Source organism: Triticum aestivum, chromosome 3D, assembly GCF_018294505.1.
Source record: "Triticum aestivum cultivar Chinese Spring chromosome 3D, IWGSC CS RefSeq v2.1, whole genome shotgun sequence".
NCBI classification, from domain to species: domain Eukaryota; kingdom Viridiplantae; phylum Streptophyta; class Magnoliopsida; order Poales; family Poaceae; genus Triticum; species Triticum aestivum.
Window position 1 is genome coordinate 532,711,182 of NC_057802.1, and position 20,771 is coordinate 532,731,952.

The window sequence follows — 20,771 nt, forward strand, 5'->3', positions numbered from 1 at the left end:
GTAACATAACTAACTGGACTAGTCTCTCTACTCGTGTAGGATGTGCATATGTAGCCACGTACCCTATATATGCCGGTGGCTTGGCAATCAATCAGAAAAGCAGCAGAGTAGAAAAGATGCAGCCGATGGAGGAGATATGCTATACAAATGAAGATATGCTATGCATCGTTTTCCTTACGGTCGCCGAGAGATCCTGTACGTACGTGTCCCCCATTATCATAGATGGAAGCTATTGCAGTGCTACCATAGGCTGTTTTATCTGTTTCTGCAAGCTTTTAGTCAGTAGATTTGATGTTAGGGCATCTTCAACGGCGACCCATAAACCGACCACACGTGCTGTCTGAACCGTGAAATCCATCCAAAATGGGCTATATTGGTCCGCAGGTGGTCTGGATGCGTTTTCCCCCGCAAACCGGAGACAAACGTGAAGGGCTTTGCGGGAGTCCGAACCGCTGCCACGCCCGCTTTTGACCACTCTAGCCCACCCAAACCCCCATCCGCCCCTCCCGCGCTTTCCTTCCGATGCACGCGCCGCTTACCGCGCCGCATTCATGCTGGCCCAGAGCACGCAGCGGTCGGCATTGATGTCGCGATGTGACCGGAGGGAGTGAGGGCGGAGCTGGCTGACACGACGACCTCTCGGGAGCCCCCGCTTCAATGCGGACACAACTTCCTGAGGAACCAACTCTGGCCGCTACGACGCATTGAAGCGGCTGACCGGCTTACCGCGCCGTGGCTACATAAGCCGCGCTCCGACGTCGTCCATTATCATAGACGAATGCAATTGCAATGCTATTGTAGGCTGTTTTATCTGTTTCTGCAAGCTTTTAGTCGGTATTTTCGCTATTGGTTGCTCTCTCAAGCACACATCTGAAAGCAATTGCAATCATACGTTTAATTCCAATGCACGGATCTCAAAGCAAGACATGTGGCTATCACTATTCTCTCCCATGCACACATCTAAGCTGACTACGAGCTGATGGCACTAAACAGTTCACTCAAGATGGCAATCTAAGTGAACACATCCGGGACGACAAATTGTGTTTTTAGAGCATGGCAACTTTGACCAGTTTCCTTTGATGTAACACAAACAATTTTCTTCTGCCACCATGGCAAATCCTTAACAAATTGAATTTCTTTAGGCTGGCAATTCTTTACATTGCACAGAAAATCCTTGAAAACTCATGGCAATTAGTTTGTTGTAGCATGACAAACTCCTTGCAATCTTTTCTACTAGCATGTCATTGTTTTACCACGTGACATATGTGGTAAGTAATTCAAACCAATTCAAAAAAAAAGCATGTCATTGTTTTCTTTACAACACGGCAAATCTTTATACAATGGCACGGCAAATATATTTGTTTTAGTGTGACAATTCTTGAGCATTCACTGGGTGTGATTTTTTGAGGGAATACTCGCAGATCGCGTGTGTTCGGTGGGATGACCTCCTTTTTTTTTGTGCGGGTGACCTCCCTGTAACATCAGCGCAATGTTTGGGTCCAAAACTTAAGCTCGAATAGTTAAAAATATAAAGTAGATTTCACTATTTATGAAATGTAAATACTAGTAGATATGTGAATTCCAATAGTGATATTTATTTGCCCAACAGTAACACAATAACACAAGCCCCAAAGTGAACCATGCATATGAACACATATAAAAAAGAAAGTTAACCATGAACAGTACGTAGTATACAACGATGAGAGCTGCGTGCTCAGCCTTCAGATTTCCACGGGAAGCTCCCTGGACGGCGACGGCAACAGGTGCAGCTGGTTTTTCCTCCTCGCCGTCGAGCCGACGATCATGTCCATGTCGAGCTCATCCGGCCGCATTCCGTTGGGGAGGCTCCAGTCGAAGTAGTAGAGAAGTCGCGCCACGATGAGCTCCAGCACGGCGAGCCCGAAGGTATCTCCAGGACACATCCTCCTCCCGCTACCGAACGGGAGGTACTCGAACTGCAAGCCTTTGAAGTCCCCCGCGGCGCCACCGTCGAACCTCTCCGGCCTGAACTCCTCCGCGTCGGGCCAGTGCTCGGGGCTCCGTGCCATCGCCCACGCGTTGACGATGACCTTGCTGCCCTTGGCGACCTCGAACCCGCCGATCTCGCAGGTCGCCCCGCAGAGGCGGGGAAGAAGGAGCGGCAGCACCGGGTTCAGCCTCAGGCCCTCCTTGATCACCATCTTCATGTAGCGTAGCTTGTCGATGAGGCCCTCATGGTCTTCCGGTCTCTTGCCGTCGAGTGTTTGTCGAACCTCAGCCTGCGCTTTGGCCATCGCATCGGGGTTCCTCATGAGCTCCGACATGATCCACTCGGCGGCTGACGACGTTGTCTCCGTGCCTCCGGTGAGCATGTCCTAAACCACGACGAACATGCATGTATGAATCAAAGAAGAGAGAAGGCCGGACATGGTTTAATTTGAGGGCGTATATGTCACCACTTACAAATAAGATTGCTTTGATGCTTGTCATGCTGATGGGGACCTCAAGCTTCCCCTCATCCTTGATCCGAAGCAAGACACTCAGGAGGTGTTCTTCTTCATCTCCGGTGGTCTTCGACGTCGTTGATGTCTTCTTCTTCTCCGCTCGCTGTGCCTCGCACTCAGCGATCATCTTGTCAAATATGGCGTCGAGCTGACGGCGCGTTCGCCACAGCCGGCGTGTCAGCCCAGTGGCGACGTCCACGAACCACAGCGACGGGAAGAGGTCCCCGGCGCTGAAACCCCCGCCTTCTTTCACAGCAACTTCGACGACCGGCATGTACTGCTTCTGGAGCTCCTCGTCACACAGCCGGCCGAACGTCGCCTTCGCGGTGATCGAGATAGAGCACGAACAGAGCAGCCTCCCGAGGTTGACCGGCTCGCCGCCTCGGCCCGCGGCGCCGACCTTCCTGACGAGGGAGCGGGTCTCGCCGTCCCGGACAGGCGCGAGCTGCCGCACCTTGTGCGCGCTGAGGAGCTCGATCATGCAGAGCTTGCGCAGCATCCGCCAGTACGCGCCGTACGGCGCGAAAGCGATGTCCATGTTCCCGTAGAGGATGATGTCCGAGGTGAGCATGCTCGGCCGCGACGCGAAGGTGAGGTCCTTGTCCCGGAGCACCTCCTGCGCCGCCGCCGGCGAGGAGATCACGACGGCGTCGACTTGGCCGAGCCGCAGGGACATCACCGGGCCGTGCTTCCTGGCCAGGTCCCGTAGCGCCGCCTGCGGCTGCGAGGTGAGGAGGTGGAGAAGGTTGCCGATCACGGGAAGACACCATGGACCCGGAGGCCGCTTCTTCTTGGAACTTGCTGAAGTTTTGCGGCTAAGAAAGGACACGAGGATCACCAGTGAGACGACGGAGAGGAAGACGGTGGCTGCGCTTAGCTCCATGTGGATGTCTTGGCTTGGTTTGTTTTGCTGAGGACTAACAGCAAGAAAATGCTCTTGCGGTTTTATAAGCCATGCGATGTCTGGCGGTATCAACTGTCAACTGCACTATGGTAGTATGAATTGAATTCAAATATAACTTATAGGTGCATGTGGAAAGATACAATACTTCTGCTTCGGTAGACCCCCTCTAAACACAAGGACGACTCAAATTAGCCCATACCTCTTCATAGGAAGAGGCATGATAGTCATATTTATAAATTCTTCGCCGTACATATACGCTAAACATTTTTTTTAGTCCATGAATGAACGCGCACATCCTCCCGCGCTGGACCGGCCCATGCATCATGTTTTTAGGATTCGAACCGCACTCCAGCAGTAGTTAGCACATGCGCAATAACCAACTGGGCAACCGAACAGCTTGTGGTAGATATATTGTTTTGACTAAAAATAGAACACAGGAAAAGCGCACTATATCCTGTTTGGTTTTCTTTTCCTCTTTATTTTTCCTTTTCTTTATTTGTTTCCCTTTTCTTTCTTAAATGCGTAAAGATATTTAAATTCGTGAATTTTTCTTCAAAGTGGGTGAACTTTTTTCTCCAAAAATGGTGAAGTTTTTTTTCCCAAATTCCTGAACTATTTAAATATTGAACTTTTTATAAAAATGATGAATTTGATTTTAAAAATCAATGAACTTTTTTTCAAAATCGATAAACTTTTTTTCTAATTTGTGAACTTTTCCGAACATTGATGAAGTCTTGTTTTACTTTTTCTGATCAATGAGCTTTCTTAAAATCCAGTGAACTTTTTAAATTTTTTGTGAACTTTCTTGAATTCCTAATTATTTATTTTAAAAATTATCTAAAGGTCAATAATCAAGTTGTAATTAAACTCCATCCTCTTTCTTAATGAGTGTTCTTTGAAATTCATCTTGGATGCTTGGCATGGTGATACTAGTGTGTGGAACAAATTCGAGTCCATTTTATTGATGTGAAAAAGTGCATCCAACCAGCCTACCCGAACCATCACCTTTGAACATGATATGCTTCTTGCCATGCACGAAATGACACCAAAACTTGTCAGTATGTGGCCATGCTCATGGTTGGCCTTCATGCAAAATTTGAAGGAATTCGGACACCTAACACACATTGTGTCACGTTCGGTTAGTGTTTTAGGATTTTTTTCACGGGAAAACCTTAGTAAATGCATAAAAAGTCAGAACTCAATGAAATTTATCATGGATGCTTTGCATGGTGATGTTAGTGTTTCGAAAAAAATTGGTTTCATTTTATTGGTGTGAAATAAAAGTTCAACCAGACTTGCCCTACCGGCCTACTCAAACCACCACCTTTGAACATGGTGTGCTTCTTGCCATGCATGAAATAACACCAATTTTTGCCAGCATGTGAGCATGCTCATGGCAGGCCTCCATAAAAAATTTGAAGAAATTTGGACACCGAACGCTCGTTGCGTCACGTTCGGCTAGTGTTTTAGGGTTTTTTTCACTAGGAAAACCCTAGAAAATGTATAAAAGGTCAGAATTCAATGAAACTTATCATGGATGCTTGACATGGTGATACTAGTGTGTGGAAAAAAATTGGGTCAATTTTATTGATGTGGGCATTTTTTGAAAGAAAAAGAATGAAGAACGAAAAACGAAAAACAACAAGAATGAAAAGAAACAAAAAAGAACAGTAAACCGGTCGTTGAATAATTTAGTTTCATTTTCCTTTTTCTATTTAATAGATGCTCAGAAATTTTAAAAGTGTCCGATTCTTTTATGTGAGCATATTCCTATTTAAACGAACAATAAACAAACATTTTTGTTTAAATGAACAAATTTTCTATTTAATAGATGTTCAGAAATTTAATCATATTAATGTGAGCATTTTCTATTTAAACAAACAATTTTTTGACATATCTGTAAAATTCTCTTGAAATGCGAATATCTGTACTTTATGAACAAAATTTTGAAAAGCGATTTTTTAAATTAAAAAAAAGAAGTGTGAGAATTTTTAGAGAATAAAAAAGAAACAAAAATGAAAAAAGACAAATAGAAAAAACGAAAAAGAAATAGTAATAACAGTACCGATTCAACAATGGGCCGGCCCAGCCGCAAACTGAAGTAGAAGAAAATAAAAAAAGAAGTAAAAACAGCCAAACATTAGGTTGTTCTAGTTGGTTAATGTGGTCTTCCTTAGACCAAGAGGTCTTGAGTTCGATACAAGGTGCCTGCACTATTTTTTGAAATTTAATAAAAAGTGGGTATGATGTCTCGTATGTGTCACATAAGCGTATGAGTATACGGTTTGATGAAATGACTATACCACCCTTATACAGTTTGTGGAGGGGGGTCTACTGAAGCAGGCCTCAAGATACAATTCTTTTATATAACATGTGGAAAGCAAATTGAAATAAAAAGATTTGAATTTATGAAAGTACATACTTTCAAGTTTAACATACTACTATCAAATTGCCCGTGAGTTGCATGATTCAAAGTAGAAAAATACATGTTCACAAACTTGCGGGGAAAACACTCTAGTTTCTATGGTGCTTTGTCCGTGATGCTCTGTGACCTGAGACTATGAGAGGTTGCTTTATATATAAAGCATGGTGAAAACCTGTTTTGAGTCTGTTTGGATGGGGCGAGGAAAGGATATAATTGATTTGAATAGACGGTGGGCTATGTTGCAAAAATGTCACAACTTAACTCAAATGTGTTAGATGTAGATCTGATGGTCAGAACTGATGGATGGAAGATACATCGTCATCATGAACCGAGTTTATATTACAGAAGTAAAGATAGGTGCATGACTACGCCGGATACAATCCAAAATTACTGTGTTGACCCGTCATCTTGATAAACAATTGGATGACCATTGTCCAACTGGACAGCTCATCCTGTTTGTTTGACAATAGCATTGTCACATGGACAGGTCATCTTGATTTATTCAAGAAATTGGATTGTTTTCTTCCCAGATAATGGAAGAGAATAAATAACCATCATTTGTGCATTCAAAGATGGAGACAACCTAAATAATTAGATGGTCAACACGACAAGCAAAGATGGAAACGGCAGCAAGCAACGTCTATTGCCAAAACTGTTGGGGCTTAATTCCCAGATAGCTCAGTACAACCTATTTCTACGGTGCTACATAGACCAAGAGGGGGACTGGTTGATAGATAAGGACATTTCTAACCGATCCCCAATAATCGGTTAGACGAGTAAAATTTCGGTTTTACTTCTCTAACCGGATCTAACCGATCCCCAATAGCCCATAGTGGAGTAAAAATTATATTCGGCTGCCACAAATCTCCCTATATTCACTCCACTGCTTGACGACATAGTAAAAAAATCTCTCCTCTCTTCCTCGCCTTTGCCTCCTCTTCTCACCTTCACCCCGCCGCCCCCTCTCCTCCCAATGGCTAGACGCAGTGGCTGAAGGTCCCCGCCGTCGATCCGCAGCGCGGACCCGTGCCGCCACGCCCGCGGGTCGCCGTCTAGCGGTGCATCCTCTAGCAGCAGCCGCAAGTCCGATCCGGCCGCACCCACCCGATTCGCTGACTTCCTGGAGCTCCCTCCGCCGCGGCTGCCGCAGAGGACCCGCCTCGGCGTCCAGCAACACTCACGGGGGACATGGGTGGCGGAGATCACCGATCGGGAGACCGATAAGAGGAAGTGGGTCGGGTCCTTCCACACGGCGGAGCTCGCAGTGATGGAGTACGACCGGTGGCAAGTCTTGTTTCCTGGCTCCGCCGTCCGGCTGAACTTCCCGTTTGGGACAGCACCGGTCCACCTCGTCCCACCGGAGCCGGGTGTGGTGATCACGGCAATGGCTCGGGAGGACCGAGAGCCGAGGGAGCGCCTCAAGGCGGAGGCCGCCGACGAGGCGTATATGGAGAACCTCCGCCGCCAGCACCCCGAGCTCGTGGAGGCAGAGTAGGCGATATTCACCGACAATGGAGGGAGGTCATCGCCATCTCCGACAACGAGGTGCAAGGCGACGAGGAGGGCGGCAAGGAGGACGGCGAGGAGGAGGAGGAGTTCGACGTCGAGGAGTGGCGGAGCATCTTTCCCGACTACGACGACGACACGGCCTCGACCCATGTCTCACCAGCGGTGGCCTGTCGAGGAAGGGCTCGACCTCCACTATGGCGATGAGTAGTCTAGTTTATTTTTAGTATTAAGTTTAAATTTATGTTTAATGTTTGGTTGTCAAGACTATGTTGAACTTACGTTTAAATTTATGCAAATATCGTTGAATCTAGATTGAATTTATGCAAATTTATGTTTTACTCAGCTAAGTTTAGCGGATCGTCTAGAACCGACCAAAACTTAGTGGGGTATAAATACTCCACTAAGGTTTACTCAGCTGGAAACTCCACTATTTTATATGGGGTCGTTTCGAAATGCCGTAAGTAAATTGAAGGGGATTAAAATTTAAATCATTCACTAATAAAAGAATAATGTAGTTACAACATATAAAATTGATCAACACAAAGCCAATAGAAGTATGTGAGCTTAGAGTACACAAATCCGATGTAGATGTACATGCATGTAGGCCGTCCCCAAGCATATATGAGTCAAATATAAAGCCCGCATGAACTAAAAGTCACACCATATGTGCAAAACAACACTCAAGGAAGAGGTGATGAATGGTCTCATCCTTATTACAAAAAGCACAAAAACTCTATGAGGATTTGTTGATCACTGTTTAGAATCGCATCAAGTGAGCATTTCAAGCGGCAAGACTCTATATCATTAGGTTCAAAGACATTTTCATGCTTTTTCATATTTTCATCTTTTATCATCTTTTTAGTAATTAAATTCCATGATTTTTTAGTTTAATACACTTGCATTTGTATCCAAGAAAATTAGACCTTAAATGTTTGCCCCAGCTAAGTTCAATTCTTGGATCTGCCACTGATTAGACCTGACTTTAAGTAGTTGGTCCTCAAAGCCTAGTATAAGTCTTGTAAGAGTACTAAGCTAGTAGTTATTTTGAGACAATAGGTTAAAACCTTTAGAAAACTAGCTAAAGGTTGGAGAGTTAATGCTCTAAATAGAGAGAACTAAAGAAACATTTTGTCATTGCCAGAGCATGATATATATTTATATATATATCGAGGCACATAACTACACTCATACTCCTTTAGAGAAAGCTAGACGGAATGTGATTTTGGCTAAGATTAATAGTCTATGGGTGACGTTGAAAATTAATTCAAGACAAAGGGCTAGAGATAGGGACACATTAGAGGAAGGTAGAAACATTGCATATTTACATGTAGTGGCTAACCAAAAGACAAAGAAATTTACTAGTCCCTAAGTAGAGATATGTTTCATCCTTGTGAAGGAAATATGCCTTAGAGGCAATAATAAAGTTATTATTTATTTCATTATATCATGATAAATGTTTATTATTCATGCTAGAATTGTATTAACCGGAAACATAATACTTGTGTGAATACATAGACAAACAGTGTCACTAGTATGCCTCTACTTGACTAGCTCGTTGATCAAAGATGGTTATGTTTCCTAGCCATAGACATGAGTTGTCATTTGATTAACGGGATCACATCATTAGGAGAATGATGTGATTGACTTGACCCATTCCGTTAGCTTAGCACTCGATCGTTTAGTATGTTGCTATTGCTTTCTTCATAACTTATACATGTTCCTATGACTATGAGATTATGCAACTCCCGTTTACCGGAGGAACACTTTGTGTGCTACCAAACGTCACAACGTAACTGGGTGATTATAAAGGTGCTCTACAGGTGTCTCCAAAGGTACTTGTTGGGTTGGCGTATTTCGAGGTTAGGATTTGTCACTCCGATTGTCGGAGAGGTATCTCTGGGCCCACTCAGTAATACACATCACTATAAGCCTTGCAAGCATTGTAACTAATGAGTTAGTTGCGGGATGATGTATTACGGAACGAGTAAAGAGACTTGCCGGTAACGAGATTGAACTAGGTATCGAGATACCGACGATCGAATCTCGGGCAAGTAACATACCGATGACAAAGGGAACAACGTATGTTGTTATGCGGTCTGACCGATAAAGATCTTCGTAGAATATGTGGGAGCCAATATGAGCATCCAGGTTCCGCTATTGGTTATTGACCGGAGAGGTGTCTCGGTCATGTCTACATAGTTCTCGAACCCGTAGGGTCCGCACGCTTAATGTTACGATGACAGTTATATTATGAGTTTATATGTTTTGATGTATCGAAGGTTGTTCGGAGTCCCGGATGTGATCACGGACATGACGAGGAGTCTCGAAATAGTCGAGACATAAAGATTGATATATTGGAAGCCTATGTTTGGATATCGGAAGTGTTCCGGGTGAAATCGGGATTTTTCCGGAGTACCGGGAGGTTACCGGAACCCCCCGGTAACTTAATGGGCCTTAGTGGGCCTAGGTGGAAGAGAGGAGAGGAGGCCAGGTGTGACGCCTCCGATTTGACCGTACACTAATCATGCACGCAAATATGTACGATCAAGATCAGGGACTCACGGGAAGATATCACAACACAACTCTACAGCATAAATAAGTCATACAAGCATCATAATACAAGCCAGGGGCCTCGAGGTCTCGAATACAAGTGCTCGATCATAGACAAGTCAGCGGAAGCAACAATATCTGAGTACAGACATAAGTTAAACAAGTTTGCCTTAAGAAGGCTAGCACAAAAGTAACAACGATCGAAAAGGCAAGGCCTCCTGCCTGGGACCTCCTAACTACTCCTCGAAGCCGAACTCCATGTAGAATCATCCTCGGGATCTCTAGCTCCTGGACTCCAGCATCTGGTTGCAACAACCAGGTATAGAAAGGGGAAAAGAGGGAGAAAAGCAACCGTGAGTACTCATCCAAAGTACTCGCAAGCAAGGAGCTACACTACATATGCATGGGTATATGTGTAAAGGGCCATATCAGTGGACTGAACTGCAGAATGCCAGAATAAGAGGGGGATAGCTAATCCTGTCGAAGACTACGCTTCTGGCAGCCTCCATCTTGCATCATGTAGAAGAGAGTAGATTGAAGTCCTCCAAGTGGCATCGTATAGCATAATCCTACCTGGCGATCCCCTCCTCGTCGCCCTGTTAGAGAGCGATCACTGGGTTGTATCTGGCACTTGGAAGGGTGTATTTTATTCAGTATCCAGTTCTAGTTGTCATAAGGTCAAGGTACAACTCCGGGTCGTCCTTTTACCGAGGGACACGGCTATTCGAATAGATAAACTTCCCTGCAGGGGTGCACCACATAACCCAACACGCTCGATCCCATTTGGCCGGACACACTTTTCTGGGTCATGCCCGGCCTCGGAAGATCAACACGTCGTAGCCCCACCTAAGCACAACAGAGAGGTCAGCACGCCGGTCTAACCCTATGCGCGCAGGGGTCTGGGCCCATCGCCCTATGCACACCTGCACGTTGCGAACGCGGCCGGAAGCAGACCTAGCCTAGTGGCGTTCCAGTCCAATCCGGCGCGCGTCACTCAGTCGCTGACGTCACGAAGGCTTCGGCTGATACCACGACGCCGGGATACCCATAACTACTCCCGCGTAGATGGTTAGTGCGTATAGACCAAATGGCCAGACTCAGATCAAATACCAAGAACTCGTTATGCGTGTTATGTCGAAGTAACCGCGAACGCCGTCCAGGGCCAGGACCACCTCTCGCCTAGGTGGTCTCAACCTGCCCTGTTGCTCCGCCACAAAGATCCACTTGCGGGTACTCCTACGAGCCGACCCGACTTTAGTCATCACATGTGTCATGTATATAGTATATAAGTATATACCCGTGATCACCGCCCAAGTGATCACGGCCCGATAGTATAGCACAGCAGACGGACAAGGATGTAGGGCCACTGATGGAAAACTAGCATCCTATACTAAGCATGTAGGATTGCAGGTAAAGGTAACAACAGTAGTAGCAAGGGCAGGCTATGCATCAGTATAGGATTAACGGAAAGCAGTAACAGGCTATACTACTCTAATGCAAGCAGTATAGATAAGAATAGGCGATATCTGGTGATCAAGGGGGGGGGGGCTTGCCTGGTTGCTCTGGCAAGTAGGAGGGGTCGTCAACTCCGTAGTCGAACTGGGCAGCAGCAGTGTCGGTCTCGTAGTCTACCGGAGAGAAGAGGGGGGAAGAAATAGTAAATACAATGCAAACATAAGCATGACGATGCGTGACATGACAATGAGCGGTGCTAGGTGTGTCCTAACGCGACAGTAGGTGGTACCGGCGAAGGGGGGGGACATCCGGGAAAGTATTCCCGCTGTTTCGCGTTTTCGAACAAACGGACCGGAGGGGGAAAGTTGCGAGTTCGATAGGTTAGGGATGTGTGGTGGACGAACGGGCCGCGTATCCGGATTCGTCTCGTCATTCTGAGCAACTTTCATGTACAAAGTATTTTCCATCCGAGTTACGGATTAAAAGATATGATTTTCAAAAGAATTTATTAATTTTCTGGAATTTAATTAATTATTTAATTTAATTCGAAATTTGGATTTATGACATCAGCATGATGTCATGCTGACGTCAGCAGTCAACGTTGACCTGGTCAACCTGTCAGATGGGTCCCACCTGTGAGGGACTGTTTAGCTAATTAACAGTGGTTAATTAGGTTAACTAGTAAAACGCCCGTGCGTTGCCACGGGCCTTTGAGAAAAAAGATAAGGTGCTACTCACTGAGTTAATATTACCGAGAACAATGTCGTTTAAGCTAACTCACATCTTTTTTTTCGATAGTCGGCTAACACACATCATATTATTAAACACAATAATCTTAGAGCACATACAGCTAATCCCCTCAAATCTACGGACACGCCCGATCGTTAACTGCACAGGAGAGAGAAGGAAAATGGTAACCCAACCCGACCCTTATATCATCCCCGGTCCAGGCTATCCGCAAACTCTCATATTGACACCAAATATGGGGAGTATATGAGGCTCATAGACGCGCATGGTCGATCCGCCACGTAGGATGTGGCCCACCATGGACTACCTTTTCTTTCTTTTCTTTCTCTCTCTTCATCTCCACCAAGCACATGCACGTCACCGGATATATAAGGGACAAAATGAGGAGTATGGTTGCATGAACGGACAAATAGAGGCTCAAAACGGACACTGACTGGGCGCTTCTGTGGACTTTTAGGGTGCGTGGATTTGCTAAATCCGGCTATAGATGCTTCTATTGACAACTCAAACAGTCATGTTTTTTTAGTTGAAATGAGTTTTGTTTTATTCATTCATTTTAGCACGATCCGAGACCAAAAACATCACGAATACGATATGATATGTACCTGGCCCAAGTTTCACATAACTTATTCGCACAATCCTCTTTAGTTAGCCAAAGAGAAGCTCCATTAGTCAAGCATCTCACCCATACCACCCTGAAACTCCTCTCTTGATGGTATGCACTCCTTTACCTCCTCAGCAATAGGCCATAGATTGATCTATCAATTTCCGAGCTTCTTAATTTAGCCGCCACTGTTTTTGAGTCTGCTCCAAGATAAGCTTTGCCACGTCCAATTCACGTGCAAGCTGAGCTGCCCATCGAATACACCGGACGACATTCCATTATGGAAATCTGGCAGAGAGGTGAACATCTACAAGGCTATAAATCAAAACGAACAAATCAACTATTCATAGATACCAAATTTAAGAAGCTCGCAAAATGTTCCTGCTATAAAACTGTATAGTGCTACCCATCTTCATGTTGTTCCCTCCGTTCGTTCAAACTGAAAATAAGTAGAAGAAAATGAAAAAGAAGAAAAAAAAGATTACAAAATACTCCCTCCGTTCCTAAATATAAGTCTTTTGGAGATTTCACTATAGACTACGTACAGAGCAAAATGAGCAAACATATACTCTAAAAGGCGTCTATATACATCCGAATCTAGTCTCTATAGTGGAATCTCTAAAAGGAATTATATTTAGGAACAGAGGGAGTACATGTCTCATGCAGTCAGGAACTTCAGATTTTGAATAAGCTTATGCTTGTACTCATCTTCCAGTACTCTATCAGGAGCCAAAGTAACTAAACATCCTCCATCACCTCTTGCAAATCTCAGAACCTCCAATCCTTGATGCACTAAACTGACTTTCACCACAACCAGTTCTTTCCCTCATCGCCCCGCTCGAATGAAAAGGAGACTGAAAAGAAAGCGATATAAGTACATCAAGGAATCAGATGAGGGCTATTGACAATCCATAAATCCCATGAGTCCTACTGGTGGTATACATGAATAACCAAATGCCATTTACAATTCTCCTGAAGGTGGGTAAATAGAATGTTTAACCAAAGCAAATCTTACAACCACATATTAGAGGTTCGATATCTTTCAGGCCAATTGCAAATAATGATGAACACTCTGACTACACTAAGAGAATGGATGCGACATGATGTGAAACATATACTGACATTGCATCATGTAAAGGGTTAGTGGTGGTACTGATTATTTGTTGTTATTAGCAAATCCTTTTAGAGACCATGGATGACTAACACGATGTTGCAATCAATTTGTAATTAAAGAGACCAAAAGTTCTTTTTTTTAACCAGAAAGTCCTTGCGCCGGAGTTCGGACAAACCCCTCAATAACATGACCAAATTTGTTTTGGCTCTGGTTATCACATATCAAGTACGAACCAGCAAACATACAGACTTGTGAAGCTGATAAGAAATCATCAAAGTTATGTGAACTTGAAACTAAAAGTCCAACAGAGGAGCGAGGAACTAACCTTGTTATCATTTCTCTGAAGTCTGAACCTCGCCTAGTTCTTGGTCCAATGTGAGTATGCTTCAGAGATAATGATTTCTTATGTAACATGCGCTTTCACATCTGAAAAAGCACATAAATATATATAATAGGAATAGTAATCAGATGCTCAAAAACTATAACCTGAACATATCAGTGCTTAAACCAAATTATCTATACACAACCATAGATACTAAAAGAACCATCTAACAGAACCATGGAAGGCTTAGGTTGCATGTCCTCAACTGAAATGGGTGAGTTCTGGACATCCTTCTAAGCTACTCTGTTTAACATAGCTCATGATCAATACTTCATGCATTTACCAAGCCTGCTAATGCTTTTTTGAAGTTGACGTCCCAATTTAAAATTCAAATATCAATTTGCACCAATAAAATCTTGATATGTAGGTGCATCCGACAAACTGTAGACACGAAATATTCATTGCATGAACCAAAAGTACATGAGCTACCTGTAGATGCAAGGAAATAATGACAAACCGCAACCAGTTCTCCTATCAGTATGTAACTGTGTGCCATTAATCTCAATATACCTCACTCTTGGGCGAAGTCAAGATCCATTCTAGATCAGTGCAAGAAGCTTCAATACTACACCTTCCATAAAATACAGGAACTTGTCCATATTTGACTGCATCTCCCAATAGTAGCAATATCATAATCTTCTGCCGCTTGCTCCCTTCTTCTAGTTTCGGCAAGAAAAAATTATTCAGTAAACTGAAATTGAAAATCTTTTGGGAAGTAGGTCGGCTCGGTGTGAAGCAATGGTTTTAGGTAACTGTCTCTGGTTCAAACTTTGCCAATGGGTGTGTATCGTCAACCATATTTCTACCTTCCAGTAAGCATGAAAGATAATTATTCCAAAACTACCTACGTGAACATCGTTGTCTGCATATATCGAGAAATAAAGATAAATTCCTATAACTACTGGCTTGTTCCTGCAGGATAAAGAAAATGTTCTTTTTTCGCTATTTTACCTTGGCAGACATCAGGGGCATTCAGTGATAACACCATTCTTAAATATGTCTCCACCAAAGTAATCATAGCATGCCCTGTTGGTAAAACATGAACAATTCTTATTTATTTGCATTCTCATAGTTCTGCTGTTCCAGATTTAAATACACAAATTTGATGACAAAGCATACTGGAGAGCAGGAAACAGCTATAAGTTTCTGAAGTTAGAAAAAAAATCAGTGCTTAAATGGCATATAGGCTTCAGGTCAGATCATTTTTTTATAAAATTGTCCTGTCGTGCTCACACAATATTATGCATCTAATCCTAGGCATTTAAGTAACCAAATTATTATGAATAATCTGTGGACACATATTTATCTATTCTGAGCCAACTTCTTTGGATTCCTAACTTGTATAGCTGAATCAAACTCACTGAATCAAGCGGATGCTATGAGCTGCAAGGCTAAAGAGAATATGTTACAACTATTTGTACTACAGTCAAAAAAATTGCACGCATGATAAATTTTGACATTCGTCAGTGAGGAAAGGACATCAAAAGCTGCTACTATATACTGGGTTAAGTGGACGGAACAAAAATCACAAATCTATACCAAAATAATTTGTATATAGCCATAAAACAAAATCCATTGCAAGAAGATGCTACGTACATACCTTGACCTACAGTAGCAGCAGCAGCCAAACACCAACAGAGAGCACCTTCAATGAGCAGACTAAGCAGCGTGTGGCGAGGGGAAGTGGCACCACTTGACCACCATACAACACTCATCATTAGGTCAATGTCCACACTACCCAAGCCTCAAACTCTAGGTTCATCTCTTTTGTCAATCTATTGAGTTGAATTGATGCTCTTGGGTAGTGAGAGACACGATCCATGGAGGTAGATTGGGTACAGGGGTTAGAACTTGGTCTTGAACTTGGTGTCGGGACGATGTGGGCGCAGCCGGGGCGTAAACCATCAATAACCATATTCCTTGTGTTGAAAACATAGTCATGTACCCTTGTAAATACAATCATAATAAACCTGCTCTAATGTCGGTCACTACCCGTCTCAATTCCCCTAACTCGAGGTTGCAACTTGCAACTTCAAGAATCATTCTAATAAAATCATACCGCGAGTGTTTTCCCATCAGGGGCGATGTCCCTGTCATGGAAGCACCACCTGTCAACTCCAAGCTTCTTCATGAACTCGAATTGAGATATCACCGAAACAGAAATCGAAGCATAAGTTGTTGATTCCAGCCATGGACCTAAGACACAAGATCAGGTAATTCCCATACTTCTTCTCTTAGCCATGGCCAGGGAATTTGTGCCATCCTCCCAAGGCCAGTTCTTTGTAGGTGCACCAAAAGGATCTCCTCCAGTACCCCGAAACATATGCCAGAATGCCACACTGAACCGCAACCTAACCTGTAGCACAAAACAAATATATAATCCTAGTGCAGCACATAATGTACAAGTAAATTAAAAGGATAATCCTAGTGAGCAAATGAATCAACCCTCTGTAAAATTTAATATATATCATGCACGCAAATATCAAAGGAATATAAGAAATGTAGGTGGAGAATATGTACAGGACACCGTTCATAACATGGAATTAACTAAGAAATTTCTAGCCAGTCTTACAATCCTTGTTTCTTGAGTTTGCCTAGATCATGAAGGTGAGAAAGAGCATCAACTGTAGTGAGCAGATGTCAACCCTCTGTACTCAGTAGAATGGTTTGTGATTTAGGAATATGTGGCCTGGGTAAGGAAAGTTAAGATTTGCAAGGAAAGATTAGTACGGGGATGGATCGGGCTGGGTGGGGCTCTCATGATCATCCATTTGGGTATGCTAGAAAAAAACCAGAGGAAAATCGGTGGGCTTTTCTTTCTTTGGAAAAAAAATCAGACGGGAGGTGGGCTAGCATTAAGAAAATCGGTGGAGGGGCTAGCAATTGAATTTCAGTTTCAGTACTATTAAGTACTTTCTCAACAGTACTAAATGCTCCTTTACTCGGTGGTCAAACGCATGCCATTGTTCTGCAGTATGCAGGTGTGTTATCCAGTAATCATAACTCGAGCGTCTAAAATAAAGCATGAAAATTACGAAACACACCTTGCCCATTTTGTTGTGTAATAGGAACGACATCCAATTCCAATACTGATGGTAAATGAGACCGGAGGAGAAGTGTCAACTCAAGTAAAATCATTTACATCGACCTTCACCTTAGAATTAATATGAATTAGTATGTAATCATCAACATCAAAAGCAGTATTTCCGATGGACTGAGACAATTCTCAGATGTGTCCATAAAAGGGCTACTAAGCAGGAACCGAAATCATGATTATCTTACCAAAATTATGCACTTCCGATGGGCTTGAACATGAGATCTCCGCGGTGTGGCAAATAACATCTAAACTACCAGTATCTGCATGATGCCAAGACGAGAAAGGTAGCGTCACCTCCACCGTGTCTCTGACATTCATGATCTGCCCCGCTGTTGTATCAATGGCCGTGGCAACTGAATATTTGTATCAACGACATGCTTTCATGCTCTGCTCGGCTGCTGTGTCAATGATGTAGTTGGAGTCCCTTCTTTGCTTCTCGAGGCATAGACCATGGACGCCCTCCTGGGAGCGACTTTCAGTAGAACAGACGCCTAACGCACGACCGACGGCAACACCCTCCAGTGCGCGACATCATTTCTTCGTCCTACTACGGCAGTCGTCCTTCGAGTTTCAAACTTTGTCCAAAAACTTTGAATCGTAGGAATTATCATTTTCGGAAATACGCTACACAATGAAACGAGTACACATGTGGCAGCTGGAATGTTTTTGACAGAAATAATGTTGTAGCTAAAAGCATTTCTAGCAACCTAAAGGAACAACCACTGCTGCTGATTTTATAGACACATACTTATGCAGATTATTGTATGGACAACCCCTAAACTATGTGTGTGTAGTTTCAGAATTTTAATATCACTTGACACCAAAGATGGCTATGATCAGAAGGATAGAAAGACATGCATACTTAGTGTTTATTCCCCATCAGTTTGTGATAAATGAAAGGTGTTAGCCAAGCATAATGTGCACAGGATCTGTCCTGGTAATTCATTTCCAATAAAGCCAGGTGATTTTTCAGCAAAAAGAATGGCATGTGATCCCATGATAGTTATTTTTTAATTTTTTTTGCGAAAACCATGATACAGTTATTAGATATATCTAGTGTCGATCGGTCCTACTGTGGCCTTAAGAGAATAAGTAGACATGCGGCCAGAAACATATATATAGGTAGATATCATAAGGTCCAGGTTCTGTCCAGAACAATCGTCTTTAGCAAGTCACCAAATCAAAATATATCCATTTGTACAATTGTACTGAGTTTGAACATGCTTAAATACATAGAAATTAGAAAGTAAATAGCAGATTATATTGTCTGAAACTGATCTTCCTGGAGAGGATTATATTAGCAGCAACTGGTTAGTTCTAACAAAATATGATTCGTCTATTTACTTAAATAATGGTTCACTTATTCACCTTCAATGTTTTGGCGTGATGGTGTTGATTCCCTTTCTGCCCTGCTTGTAATCTCATCAGGGCTTGAAATTTCCAATTTGTTGATGCTTGAAGGGCAACCATCTGCTACGTTCAACACGGACACCCTGCCATTACATATAATTTAATTGACAGATTCTTGCTAATGGTCAACGACTAACAATCAAACTATGAAATGCATCGCGGTTAATTCTCACTAAAACTAATAATTCATATATTTCAATGAATTTTACGTTAATCAAATAATCGAACTAATTAATTACCAGCATATGGCTGAAGAGGCAGTTGGTTGTGGTGCCTTGGACCTCTGGACCCGAGGCATGCGAGGTTGCAGTTGCCCTCCGGCCGCCAATCATCGGGTACGGACTGAAGCACGCCCTAATGGCCGCCTCCGCCTCCTGGAATGTAACAACATCAAACGGGGCATGGCATCAACTAACGGGACTGAATTAAGCAAGAAAATTAACTACTGAAGATCAGTCGATGACGAGGGGAAGAGAGATTTGTTTGGGTGGGTACTCACGAATCTGCCGCCATTGGATCTGCCAGTGCCCTTGTCTGTGATGATGACGACCTTGAGGATCTCGCCGCGCTCGAAGTGAGGATGACCTCGAGGTTGCCCACTATGAACATGTGCAAAACGAACACCTGAATCACAAAAAGAACATGGAGCAACATCATCAAAAAAAATCTCGCACGGCTGAATCCCGATTCGCTCATCTGTTTTTGGCCTGCAAAATAAACGCAAAAGTAAACAAAGGTGAAAATAATCCCCGCGCGTGGAGCAACTGGATGTCGCCTCGGGAGCCCCTGTAACAGTGTGACGTGGTCCATGTTTCCACCGGAGCCACCTCAAATCGACCCCAACCGCAAGGGGCCTGACGTTACCGCTGGGACCTCACGCCATCCGGGAGGTCGACGTCGTGCGGTCGCCATTGGATCGGACCGGGAGGAGGAGTGGAGAGGGCCGGATCCAGCAGCAAGGACCGGATCAGCACCATGGCGGCTGCATCCACCTCTCATGGACGCCATAGAGAGAATCCCCGCCGTGGAGGCAGAGCTGTGCGGGGCTAGCAGTGAGGAGTGGCGAGGAGAGGAGTGGTCAACAGACCTGAGGCAGTGCGTGACGGCGGCGACCTGGAGGCGGCGGTGTGGCACAACGACGACCTGGAGGCGGCGGCTCCTCTCGTTCCTCAGCGGAGGCGGCTCATCTCCGATCTCAGATCTCGGTGGCTACCTGTCTCGGGGCTGGGGCGGTCTCGAGAGATCTTAAGAAACAGATCGAGGGAGGCTCGTTGGCCAGGGCGGCGGCGAAGGGATGGAGCGGTGGCGGTGAAGGGACGAAGGGCGGCGGCGGGCGAAGGAGGGCACAGAGTCGGGCGACTGTTTCTCGCTCGAGGGCACGAGACCTCGCTCGTACGTGCGGGCGATTGGTTTGCGATATTTTTTTCGCTGGTTAATTTTCGCCGGTTTGTTTTCGCTGGTTTATTTTCGTTCGTGTCAGTTGGATACGACGGGAGGTTGGGCGCGTGGGGGTGGGTGAGGGACTCGACCGGAGGGTTTTTCTTGGTTCATCGCGGCTGAGCGGGAGGTGGGAGCAAGTACCAAAAAAGACCATATTAGGTGGGACGAAAATAAAATCCGGAACGCGGACTACCAACTGAGACATTAGGAGTAGAGACTAGTTATTAGGTTAATTAAGTTTAATTAGTTTAACTTAACAGGATTAATTGAGTTAATTAATTATCTTAATTAATTATCTTAATTAATTATCTTTATTATTTATTTATTTAATTATTTATTTATTTTTATTAATTTAATTTTTTATTATTTTTTATTTCTTTTAATTATCGATCTGGGGCTAGGCCCCACATGTCATTGGCCCATCTGGCCAGGGCGGGGGCCCCTGTGGTCAGTGACCCAGGGTGGGGCGGCGGCTGTGCCTCGCGCGCGCGGCCACTAGGCGAAGCCAGGGCACGGCGAGGCCGGAACGGGGCCGGAGCGGCGAGCCGTGGTGCAGGGTGGGCACGGTGGCACGGCCGGGCGAGGACGGCGCCGGAGCAAGGGGCAGCCGCGCGGGGAGGCCGGAGCAGCGCAGTGGACGGAGAGGGGGGA

General features: G+C 44.4%; 1 protein-coding gene and 1 long non-coding RNA gene across 10 annotated transcripts; both read right to left on the reverse strand.

The window, feature by feature from the left end:
- Positions 1-1,575: 1,575 nt before the first annotated feature.
- On the reverse strand, positions 1,576-3,388 carry LOC123075233 (cytochrome P450 CYP99A1). Its single transcript, XM_044497892.1, has 2 exons — positions 2,443-3,388; positions 1,576-2,354 (listed from the first exon to the last, which is right to left on the reverse strand). The coding sequence occupies exons 1-2, from the start codon at positions 3,364-3,366 to the stop codon at positions 1,722-1,724; spliced, it is 1,557 nt and encodes a 518-aa protein (XP_044353827.1). The 5' UTR covers positions 3,367-3,388; the 3' UTR covers positions 1,576-1,721.
- A 9,609-nt stretch (positions 3,389-12,997) lies between these two features.
- Positions 12,998-20,103, reverse strand: LOC123080281 (uncharacterized). Of its 9 annotated transcripts, none has more exons than XR_006438285.1 (11): positions 19,768-20,101; positions 19,180-19,304; positions 18,920-19,054; positions 17,456-18,763; positions 17,218-17,327; positions 16,400-16,529; positions 15,774-16,298; positions 15,125-15,199; positions 14,684-14,832; positions 14,117-14,217; positions 12,998-13,531 (listed from the first exon to the last, which is right to left on the reverse strand). It is a non-coding gene; the product is annotated as an uncharacterized lncRNA (long non-coding RNA). The 9 variants fall into 9 exon arrangements; XR_006438281.1 differs by having other exon boundaries at positions 15,774-16,529; positions 17,456-17,894; positions 18,639-18,763; positions 19,768-20,095; XR_006438284.1 differs by having other exon boundaries at positions 15,774-16,529; positions 17,456-17,814; positions 18,639-18,763; positions 19,768-20,094.
- Between the last annotated feature and the right edge of the window lie 668 nt (positions 20,104-20,771).